The sequence below is a fragment of the Pteronotus mesoamericanus genome, unplaced genomic scaffold (genome assembly GCF_021234165.1).
Source record: "Pteronotus mesoamericanus isolate MK-2021 breed Mesoamerican mustached bat unplaced genomic scaffold, CSHL_Meso_final contig_130, whole genome shotgun sequence".
Lineage (NCBI taxonomy): Eukaryota > Metazoa > Chordata > Mammalia > Chiroptera > Mormoopidae > Pteronotus > Pteronotus mesoamericanus.
Window position 1 is genome coordinate 30,829,622 of NW_026555060.1, and position 12,017 is coordinate 30,841,638.

General features: G+C 49.2%; 1 protein-coding gene across 5 annotated transcripts in view; it reads right to left on the reverse strand.

Annotated features, from left to right (window-relative positions):
• Nucleotides 1-12,017, reverse strand: part of PFKFB3 (6-phosphofructo-2-kinase/fructose-2,6-biphosphatase 3) — a 74,853-nt gene that overhangs the window by 14,916 nt on the left and 47,920 nt on the right. For all 5 annotated transcript variants that reach the window (XM_054594026.1, XM_054594030.1, XM_054594015.1 and 2 more), the window contains exons 2-6: nucleotides 4,476-4,601; nucleotides 3,423-3,519; nucleotides 2,715-2,781; nucleotides 2,164-2,238; nucleotides 1,756-1,812 (exon numbers count right to left, since the gene is read on the reverse strand). In XM_054594026.1, coding sequence (XP_054450001.1) covers nucleotides 1,756-1,812; nucleotides 2,164-2,238; nucleotides 2,715-2,781; nucleotides 3,423-3,519; nucleotides 4,476-4,601 — 422 coding nt within the window. The remainder of the gene's footprint in view (nucleotides 1-1,755; nucleotides 1,813-2,163; nucleotides 2,239-2,714; nucleotides 2,782-3,422; nucleotides 3,520-4,475; nucleotides 4,602-12,017) is intronic.

Here is a 12,017-nt window from a genome sequence, read left to right on the forward strand (position 1 = left end):
ATCAATCCAGTAGTCATGTCACCCCCAGACATCCCAGCCCTCAACCCAGCTGAGTTCCGTGTAAGCATCTGCAATGTTTCCCACACCAAGAGCAGAGGAGGCTGTCGGTTGGCAAAGCCGCACTAAGGAGTTGCTGGCGATGACCCTGGCCCTCCGTGTCAGGCAGGATTCTTCCTCCACTACCCCAGATGGGGCAGAATACACCGTATCTGGTCTTTGATTAATGCTTTTCTATCGGGATCCCGTCCCAGGTTTGCTCTTACTGAGGGGAGATGGAGAACTGACCCTTGGGCCTGCCATCTCCTCTAAGTGAACAAGAATAGATCTGAGCAACCTGGCAGATTTCAGGGACGCTCTGCATTTTTTTAGTGCTCACTTTGTTTTCCTCAACAACTACCACGGCCATAAAAGAGGCAGCTCCTCTTTCAAAATTCAAATGCAAAGGGGAGTTGGTGATTCATGGTACAGAGCTTCAGTCTGCGGAGAGAAAAGGTCCTAGCGCTTGATGGCGGTGGTGGTTGCACAATCACATGACTATGCTGAAGGCCAATGGAACTGAACACTTAAAAGCAAATCTTTTCCCCCTGGCACCTCCACCCACAGAAAGAGCACAGTGGGAAGGCCCAAGCTGTAAAGTCACCTTGAGGCTTAATCAGAGCAAGAGGCTTCTGAACACCAAAGGTTGGGGAAAGTGACTCCTGGCCAAGTACATGGTGACTGCTCACTGGGGAAAAGTGATTTTGCAGCTGCTCTGTCCTTTACTACCAAGTGGAACTAGTAGAACCAAACTAAAGAAAAACAGTAAAGCCCTTTGTTTAGATTACAATAACTTGTTTCCTCGTCCTCTGAGTCTCTTCCGCTGAACCCCGCCTGGACTAATTTTCCACACTTTGAATAGTCTTTCCTGAAATATGAACTCATTTCTTAGAATGGCAAGCGCAAATATTCCCATTGCCTTGGAGAAAAGACCCAATATCAGAAACTAATGAGCACTCAGCATCCTTTTAAAGAGGCACACTTATATGTAGCAATACCACAGCATTTCCTGTAGAAATATCAAACCTGCTTCTCTTTATAGCTACGTCTTATTCTGAGGTATTTAAGCAGGAGAGAAGAATATCTACAACATGAGAAGGTGACTGTGGTGAAGTCTTCACGGTAACACTGTTTCTATTTGTGATATATTGTTATCAAGTGATACAATTTAAGACTCAATCACATTAAGCTGCCGCTTACCCTCAGTCTATGCAGGCCTCCCCACCTTGGCGCAGAAGGAGGAGGAGGGTAAGCTGTAGACACACCAGCAGGAAGACAGCTGACCACCCCTGTGCCCGCCAGACTTGGGAATTCTACCTTTAGTCTGCCAAGTCCTATTCTTATCTGCTAGAGCCCTTAACAGTAAAAGAGCCTGCTGCCTCCTTTCCCATGCGGAGGGGTAAGCGGCCCCTTGCTCCAGGCAACCATTCAGAAACTGTGCCGCCCAGTGGAAACTGTTCCCGAACCTTCCTTACCGCTCCCGGGGACTGTCTAAAAGGATCCTAGATAAAGCCAGGTTACAGAACATGCTTCTAAGCTAAATACCACTTTGCACTCCTGATCTCCCCAGATCCCATCTCTCAGACAAAAATCAACAACAAGTGGAGAGAGCCAGCTTGTTCTCAAGAGTCTAGTTACTTTCTCTGGGCCTGACCTGCATTCTGGTTCCCTGCTTGTCTCGGAGGGCACTACTAGAGCAGGGGTCCTGTGTTGTCTTACCATAATATTAGAGGCCACAACGGTGGGATCATCACACACCGACTCAATGAAAAACACCTGGGAAGAAGAGCAACAGGAACGTTTGTAAACAATAAATGTGGTAACACAAAGGGCCAGCTTTGGTATCACTGTGATGCTATCACCACATTTGAGGAGGAATGACACGACTCACAAACCCTCAAAACATAAAGGAAAAAGCACTTGCTCAATCCCAAGTCCTTGCTGGACAGAGAGAGAGGCCTCCCCATCCCCAGTCTCAGTAACCCTAAGAGCCAGCACCAGGAAGGCCTTATCTGTACGCAGCAAAACAGGGCAGCGGGAGCTGAAGGGCCAAGTACAAATTGGCTGATTCCTGAGGGCTTTTCTTTCTTCTGAGCACTCGAGGGCAAGACAAGAAGTTTGGCTCACCTTGAAGTCATTTTCTTTGGCAAAGTGAAGGATCATGTGTCTCCTCTCTCTCGTAGTATTGGTGGCATCAAAAACCTGAGCGGGAGAAAGAAGGATAGTGAAGAGAACCCAAGGTAACAGAATTTACCAAATCACCAAGTAGGTCAGGCCTGTCCCTTCTAGGCAGAAGCCAAAACATGTGGTCCCAGAAGAAACTGCGCCCTGCCGGCGGCCCTCCCTGCCACGCCCTCTCCCCACCACCTCCGGCTTTCAGGGAGGAAAAGGGAGCAGTGGGAAGAGTCCTTAGAGCAAACAAACAACAGTGACCTGCAGGGGAAGGGACACCGGCTCCGTGGCTGCAGCCTCCCCAGGTGCAGCCCATCCTGGTAACTACCTGTGCTGTTCTAGCTACCTGCTTCCCTCGGCTCTCAGGACAAAGGCATCTGTCCCTATTTGACGTGTCCCCACAACGGCCCTCAGTACTGCTCGGGCGAGTGTCTACACTTCACTCCCTCCTGGGCACCATCCCACTACAGGACGGGAGACAGTGCCAGGGTACTCCCCAGACTTACTGAAATTTGGCCCCCTTCCTTCGTCAGGTAACTCTTGACGTCTCTCAAAGCAGCAAGGGCACACTGCCTGTAACACATGGGAAGAGGGCAGGCGTCAGAGCCAGCCCTCCAGGAGATTCTACTGCCAAACTGCTCAGGCTGGCCAGGCCCAGGCCGCGCAGGCCCCGGGGCCCCTCAGAGCCTGCACGGAGGGCTGCAGTTACCCTCTGGAAGTGGTGGTGCACATGCTGGCTACACAGTGAAACCCCCGTGGGAGCTTTTAAGAACCCTTTGCCTAGGTCTTGCCCATATATTCTCACTAAACTGGTCTGGGGCAGGCCTGGCATCAGGATCTTTCCAAGCTCCCAGGTGAATCTCAAGTGCAGATAGGATTGAACACCATTGCACTGAGGTTTCATGACCACCTTGGGCTTAAAAAAAAAAAAAAAAAAAAAAAAAAAAGTCCTTTTCAGTATAAATAGCTGATTTTCCATGAAAACAATTTTGTCCATTCTTAACAGTGAAACATTGTTGTTGATCTGCATCACATAGGCTGGACTGGACCATCTGGAGCAGATAAAAGCAACAGGCCTCCGCGAGGCCAGGAAGTTCCTCCTGATACCCACAGAGCCACTCCGCAGGCCACCTTCCTCTTTCTCTTACAGAACCCAGCTTTCCAAAGCAAACTGAACCAAAACCCAAGGCCTCCTGCAGCAGCTCAGGCCTTACTTTCGGACTCTCATGGCCTCCTCATTGTCAGGGCGAAAGAAGTTGTAGGAGCTGTACTGCTTCACAGCCTCCCGGCGGTATTCCCCGACGTTGAACACTGTAGACAGAAGAGAGAGGACGCTTAGCTGGCGCCCAGGAGGAAGGCGCCACTCGCCGCTGGGAACACTCTCCAAAGAAAGAAACCAAGCTAATACATACACGCACACCAACGTGAACAAGCTCTGGTAAGGCATGAAAACCAGAAAGGGGCCCTCCTGGTCCAGTGCTTTCGGTGACCTAGAAGGCAGTCCAGCTTCCCCCAGACCAAACATGGCTCAGAGCCGCCTGCTTTTCTGCAGGTCGTCTCCTACAGCCCAGTGTCCAGTCCGGCCTCACAAGGTCAGGGGCTGGAGGCTGCGACTGTGAGAACAGATGGCAGTCACACACAGCTAGTGAAAACAGGGGGAGTGATGTCTGTCGATGATGCCTAGGAGCACTGCCAGGTCCAAATCAGCCATTCTTCTGCTGACACAGCAGCCGGTGCCCATGGGCGGCAGTGAATATTTACCAGGCACTTGCTGTATAAGGTACTGTGCTGGGCCCAGCAGAGGACAGCACATGTTAAAATAAGTCCCTGTCCTTAAGACATTTTCCACATAATTGAACAGACCAAGCAAAGATTCATCAAAATATAGTCAACTGGAATGGAGCACTTTCTGATGGTCGGTGGAGGAATGTCACAACTAAGTGCCTTGGGAATTTAAAGGAAAAGGATCGGCATAGATTGCAGTGGCTAGAGAAGGCTTCTTGAAGGGGGCAACGGTTAACCTACGCAGGACTCAGGGCCATGGGAATAACAGAGCAGCCAGTGAGAAAAGATCCCAACACAAAGTAAGGGTGTGTAAACAGCATGGTGTGTTACACAACAGAGAGTCCCCCCAGGCCTATTACAGGGTCAGACCAGGCCGCAAGTGGCCCGGCATGGTGAGTCCCAGCAGCTGGAGATGGGGAGGGAGGCCGGGGAGCAGGACTGCAGCACACAGTGTAACTGCCAGCCTTGGGACACAGCCTTACCTTTCGTGGGGACGCCAATCCAGTTGAGGTAGCGAGTCAGCTTCTTGGAGATATAGGTCTTGCCCCGGGCTGGGAGGCCTACCATGACAATCACCGTCGGGGAGTTGGTCAGCTTCGGCCCACAGGCTGGAGGAGCAACAAAGAAAGGTGCCATGGATGAAGCAGGGCTGGGGACCAACAAAATCCTGAGCCCCACAACTTAAAAATTCCACAGAAATTCCTGTTTCATTCCCACTGTAAAGCCCTGAGCATACACAATCCAGCAGGACTAGCGCCTCCTGGTGGCCAGGGCCCTTTAAACACACCTTGCAGCTCCATCTATCTTGCTTTCAGGTGACGGAAGACAGTAACCTTAATTCCCAGCCAGATACTGCAGGCCCTGAAGCCAGCCAGGAACCTGGTTACGACTCCAGGAGTGGAAGACATTCTGGGCATGTAAGGAAGGGACCGCCCCCCTAAAACCAAGTAGGATGAGGTTCACAGTAAAGTGTTTCCAAATGCAATATGTAAATTGAGGTGGCAGGTAAGAGCGGGACATGGTTGTGGGGGTGGGGGTGGGGGGTCTCCACAGCCAAAATATGGAGAGAAGCCAATCATCAGTTTCCCAACCTCCATACAGTAGGTCTGGGTGACCTTCCTAAAAATTTTTGTTTAAAGAAGACAATTTTTAAAAATAGTTTATCAAATGAAAGTAGGTCAGGGACCCAGAATGCTGCCCCCACCCTCATAATGGGTGACAGATAAATTCCTCTACGCTCGAAACTCTCCTGCCCTTTTCTCCTAAGTTCTGATTGATGCCAGGACCCTGCTGAAGAAATGGCAGACCACAGAGTCCCAGGTGCTCCAGGTCACTAAGCCCCGCCCAAGCAGAGCCCCGGGAAACCCAGAAGGTCTTGCCCTGTGATTCTCCTTCTGGCTTCACTGCTTAACTACTACTGCCCCATGTTATTCAGAATCTCAATAAGACAAAAAATAAAACCATCTGGGAGAGAGGTTTTTCATTGTTTTAAACAAGCAGCCCAAAGAGCCCTGTTCTGGACATTTAACGCACAGTATTTCCTCGACAGGCATCTTGTCCCTGAGGCTCTTAGGCATCTCTAGCTTCCTGGTGAGGATGAGTGCACGTGAGCCAGGAGCTATGTGCTGGGAGCAAGAGGCTGGCCATCTGTCCACTCCCAGCACAGCAGCGCTGCTCTGCGTTCACTGGCTGCCACGGTCAGCCCAGCACTCCTCATAGATGAGCCATGAGGCATTGCTTCCCAAGCACCAGCTACAAGGGTACAGCCAAAGCTATTCAGGTTGCACCCCAAATCTAGGCAGCCATCAGATTTAGACAGATGCTCTGTCTCTCACTAATAGTTGACTGCCAGATGGGGGAGGAGGGAAAGCCACCAGGCCACTGACAGGTACAGGCTTGAAGGAAGACACCTCCTCCTAAGTTGGATGTGCCTTCACACAGTCCCATCATTCTTGGGCTGGTGACCAAACTGAAATATCCAAACACCCACCATGCTATTCTAGGATCTGCCCCCTGGACCCGTAGGCTAGAGGCATGGAGGAAGCAAGCACAATGCATAGGGGCTGTTTCTTTCACGGTTTTAGGCCACCCGTGACCACCATGCAGAGTGAGGAAGAGGAGGAGGAGGAAGGGCCATCAAGAAGCCAAAACACATTCAGGAGCCACTTGGCTCTTGGCTAAGATTCCTCAGATTCCAATGGCCAGGAACAAATATGTGCCTCGAAAACAGATGATTTCCCTGCCCAGAGCACTAGTGGAGCAAAGATGCATCAACAGGCTTTCTTGAGTGCCAACGGTCAAAGCAGAGAACGACAATGGCATCCCTAAAAACCAATGGGAACATAAGACATACACTATGGCAGCTGTAGGTAACACATGAGGAAAATGTTCTCACTTGTGCTCCAAAACAATGCTTATTCTACTAGTTCTTTCCCCAAGCCACTGGGTTTTTCCTGGTCTTATCTTCTGTCCCCACCAAGCTACTGCCCCCCAAGGGCACGCGTGCACAGAGACAGATGGGGACACACATACACACACACACACACACACATACTCACTCTGTCTCTGGGCTGTGCACATGCATGGGATACATTTGTTGGACTCATGCCAAGGAAGTGGAGAAAGAGAGACTGACTGACTTATCAAATTGGGGATTAATTCTCTTATCCACTAACCATATACAAAAATCTCCAAATCTCCTCTAGTAGTAGATGCTTTGGCTGGAAAACAAACACACACACACACACACACACACACACACAACATGGCAGAGTAAACATAAATATCTTAAGCCAAAAACTCAGGTTGAATCACAAACCCAAATAAACCATCAGTCCCTTATATGGTAAAGCAGAAATCATTCTTCCTATTCCTTGGGCTTCTTGCACAAGATTCAAAGGAGCTGCAAGGGGGATGGCAAAGGTGGCTGCAACTGTCCCTGGGCCCAGGCGCTCCTGGGTCTCAGAGAGAGCAGAGAAACCACAAAACCTTTTGACTAAACCTTTGAGTCTTAGGTTCCTTCATCCCTCCCCTCTCTATTTTTTAAAGCCACAGCACGTCTCATTTGTGATCCTATAATCACCTGCCCCTGCCTCAGTTCCTCCCAGACCCTCAGTTACTTCTTCTCTGCAAACATCCCCTTTTTTTAACTCATGGAAAGGAGAGCCCCTTCCCACCTCTCACACCAGTCTCCCTGGAGCTCTGCCTTTTCTTCTTCCCCCACAGCACAGAGACTAGGGAACAGGAGGACGGAGTTTTAACACAGGATTTTCCGAAAAGTAATAGTGTTCCATTTCATCTTACACAAATGTTTAATATTTTAATCTCTTCTTGACAAAAAAGTTTTTACACATCAATATACTGAGACATCAACTTAGATGTCAACATAAATGTATATGTAGGGATATGTAGATGTTCATTATGAAAAAAGGGCCAAAGAGTCAAGTGTTTAAAGACCACTGGGGTAACACTATAAACACCTTGATGGGGAGGTTGGGGCTCAGGCTCAAAGTGTCACCCATGGTTAAGGCCATCACTCTATGGACTTATGAGTAAGAGCTCATAGAAAGTCACGAAGTTCTGGGAGCTCACCCTCAACTCCCTAATGTCATTACATTCACTCAAGGGCACACGTGCTAGGTGTCTTATGAGCACAAAGTATATGTGGACACCCTCCCTGTGCTGAGAAACATCTAGTCTGGGGTAGGTGGGCAGATGATACACAAAAAAAAGCCCAAGGGCATTTCAGAGCATAACAAATGCCGTGAGAGCCCAGCAGACATCCCCTTAGAGCGCGCTGGCACTGGGACGAGCATGGCCGTGGGGGTACGTTCGGATTGGGTAGGCAGGGCCAGCGTCCTCGAACAGCACCTGAGCTGAGACCTGATTGTCCACAGCCAGCCGCGCTGTTTTCTTAGGATATCACGCACACTGGTTGCTCCCTGCACATAAATGGATACAGGAAGCAAATGACAACCAGGAAGCCAGCTGGTGAATGCAGGGAGCAGCACCTACGGAGACCTGAGCAGCCAACCCTGAAAATCATTAGCCGGAAGAACAGAGGCTGCAATTCCAATTCCAGCCCAACAACCCAGGTTAAGCTGCTGACCTCTCTGACACTATGTAACATACTGACACAGCAGGCACTCAACAGCTGTCCTCGCCCACTGTACTGACACCCACAACTCAAGCTCAGAAAATAAGCCCTTGGAAGACACTTTGCTGTTGCTCCCATGCCTCCTACAAGGTTTCTTCTACCCAGATACATTCCAAAATGCTAACCTTAAAAAGATGCCAAGTCACATGTGCTTCTGTCTACAAGTGGGTAAGTTGTTGCTTCAACAAGAAGTCCCAGGGGAGCAAATGGAAGGGGATGTTTAAGGCAGACATACGCAGATGGGGTCAGTCCCCATCACTGTCCAATGAAGTTTTGATCACCACATGTCGACAGAAACCGCTAACAGCAAGGGCACACAAAACTGTGCAAGGACCCGCTGCAACTTTGCCGTTACACCATCTCCTAAGAAAGGGCCCTCTGGGTAACTGGCTGCATATGCACTTGGCCTTGGGAGAATGAAATGCAGGCTCAGAAAGTGATAGTGAACACTTAACTACTGTCTGCTGGACAGAAACCCTCTCCTGGGATCACATCAGCCCAAAGAGTCTGCTTAGTTGATGTTAAGAACCAACATCTAAGTGAGCTTGCGCTAAGGGGATGTGCCTGAGGCTTTGGAGGGGTGGGGAGAACTCAGCTAAGCCAACCCTCTTTCAAAAGCTCTTCAGTACCATTTGGTGAATACCATACTCATTTATTACTTTGTATGCACATTTTAACGCATGGCTAACTAGTCGTTATCTAATGAATGGCCTTCCCAACCCGACATGGTCTCTGCCAGAGACAGTGAGGGACAGAGCTTTTTAGCGAATCATTTGACAACCTTGAGAGACAATACAACAGTACAGTGGCAGGGCCTGGAGTCAAAGAGCAAGCTCAAAGACAGTTCCCATGGCTTCCGTGGATCTTGGACAAGTGACTTGATCTCTCATTGTCTTAGTTTCTTTTTCTGTGAAAGGAAGGATGCTTTAAAAAGTTTCTGGGAAGGATTAACTACAACATCATACACGTGAAATGCCTTCTACAGCAGCCTGAGTCAGCATCAGCCTTTATGGCTTCCATCGCTCCAGAGGAGGAAACTGAAACCCATGAGTGAGGTGAGCGCCCACTGAACAAGTAGGAAAGGACAGATTTGGGGCTCACCCAAGTCTCCCTCACCTGAAATCCTTTAGGTGCTCTTGCTCCCCCAGTGGCAGAGCCTCTGAGGCTCTTAAAAAACTGGATGCCCAGCCTCCCCTTCAACACTTCTAATTTGGTATGGAGTACTCATATGGATTTTTGTCCCTCAAATGGTTCTAATGTGCAGCCAGAGCTGAGAATCACCTGCAGTGGCCACCCATGAATAGGTAGGGATTTCTCCTAAACAACTCCCATCTTCCTTCTGTAAGTTAGAATACCATCAATGGTTTTTAGTCCCTACTAAGATGGAAACCCTTCTGTCAGTAAACAGTATGCAACTTACTTTATAGATGAGAAAACTGAGGTTCTGAGCGGGTAAATAAGTAGGGACTCTCCAATTTAACAGATATGAACAGAAAGGATAGGCAGCCATTATTAGTCAGTAACTGATATCCTTGTCGATGAAGATGATTCACCAATTCAGTAAGTTGCCCTGAGTTACAGTTGCATTTGAAGGAAGCTACGGGTTTTCTAAGACGCATTTAGTACCACGGTGTGGGTATACTAACAAGGGATCCAACAGATGTGCTTCAGAAGCAGAAATATCACCAAACCAATCCATCTACAGCTTTCTGTTGTTTTTATTGTTCTTTGTATATGAACAGTAATGTTCCCCATGCTCTCAGAGAAATATGCTGTAGATGCCCAATCAGGACACCACTTAGAAAAAATGATAACAGGTTTAGGAGGAAGAAAATCCATCCAATATTCCAAATGCCATTAAAGAAGGGGGGGGAGTGATCACGAAAGATGCCAAGGAAGAACACCCTATTTCCTCTATTCTGAAGAGAGATAAATGGGGCTAATATAAACCAAGAAAGTGACTGCTACTTGAATTAAGGGCATATACTGTAATAACTATTACAGCTGCAGATATTTTTATAAGGAAGAATGTGTCTGAGGCTGTACCTCAGTACCACACTCAGAATTCCAGAAGTAGGCGGGGACAGAGAATTAATCCATCAGCTTTAGCACTCTCCAACCCCCCAAGCTCTGAATGGTTCTGACAGGGATTTTTAGGCAAATCTCTCATCTGCGTGTGAGACGTGCAGACTGACAGAGTTTAATGGATGGATCTCCAATGCCTGGAGGAAGGAAACTTTGCTGCACACTTGTGTCTCTCAGAATCACACGACTGAGCAAATGCAGCCAATCTCAGTGCCCTCTGCACAGAACCTAAGGGTTATTCCTCCCAAACCTCAGCCCACCACCATGAACCTCAGAGGACTACTGAATATGTGCGTGTGTATATACATACATACAAATGCATGCATTTACATATATATAACCAACCTATATTAGTATGATCAATTACAGTTTACAAATTGCTCCATAAATATGTTTTATTCCAAGTCACAAAGGGCAAGATTGTTTCTGCATCTTGCCGTGGCCAACCTCCCTCAGGATTTGCGGCACTGCATTCCTCACCACTGATAGGTTTTATAGAAAAAACAAGCATGTTGTGGTCAGCCCAGCTTATAAACTCTTTAAGAACAAATCTAAAAGAAACAGACCTGCCAAGCCCCAGGCTACCGTGCAAAGAAAGCTAGTTCTCCTTAAGGCTTCTGTGACCCCCAGAGGCCTCAGGTCCAGCAGAGGTGACCAGCTGCTGGAAGAGTGGCCTCCAGTGTCAGGAGTGCCTTGCCAGCTCTCCATCACCAGTGTGACCCAGGAGCACCACACGGTCAGCTCTCCTCACCTCCTGGGGCAGATGTGGGTGGGAACAGTGATTCAGACCTGGGCAAAGCCCAAGGCAGTGAGCTGTGAAGCTGTCACCATAGCCTTGATGACTATCCCCTGTGAAACCTGACAGCACAGGTCAGTAGGCCACCTCCTGCTCATCCTGGCTTCATTGACGTCCTGAAGCCACCTCTAAGGTTTGCACCTGGAATCCATGTTTACCTCTCCAGCAATTAAACCTGGCCTGGGGCAAAACACCCACCACTGGGTTCTACTCTATCCACCTAATGGGCCCCCTGCGCAGGTTACTTGGAGGAGCGGTGTTGCCTTCAAACCACTGCGACAACCCTTTGGAGAGGTGACTCTCTCCATAGCTAGGGACAAAAACAAACATAAACCTTTCCAAAGCAGTTATGGCCCACGACAGACACGGCAGTTTGGTGAACTGCCAGCAAATTCCAAGCACGGTGGAGTGCGTGTGCACATGCGAGTGAAACGCTGCCAGGTTCCAAGGCAGAATCACTTGGGGCCCCCAGCAAAGGAGCTGGAGATGGGAGCAGAGAAACAGGAAACAGAAATATAGAGAGGTAAAAGGAGAGAAAATAGAAATATGAAGAGGAGTAGTAACAGAAAATGAGGAATAGGAAAGAGGAGAGATACGGGAGATGAAATATAGAGAGGCGAGAGAAGGCAGAAATAGAGGCAGGGAGAGGAGACAGAAATACACAGAGGAGTTAAGAAAGGCAATGGGAATAGAGGTAAAGAGAGAGGGGCCTAGAGAAGAGGGGAGGTAGAGAGGGATCCAAAGTGACGACGCGCGTACGAGCGGCCGCGTCCGTTGGCTGGATTCAGCCCAGCGGGCGCCCAGGAAGATGGCTGAGACTGGGGAACACGCGGTCACCCCTTCCCAAGCGTCCCGAAGCAAAGGCTCTCTGCAGTGCCCAGGGGCTCCAGGGCCGAGGCCCGAGGCCCGAGTGCGGGCCGCGCAGCGCAAGAGTGCAGCCGGCCGGGCCACTGCACGGCAAACGCCGGCAGGAGGAGCGTCCCACCC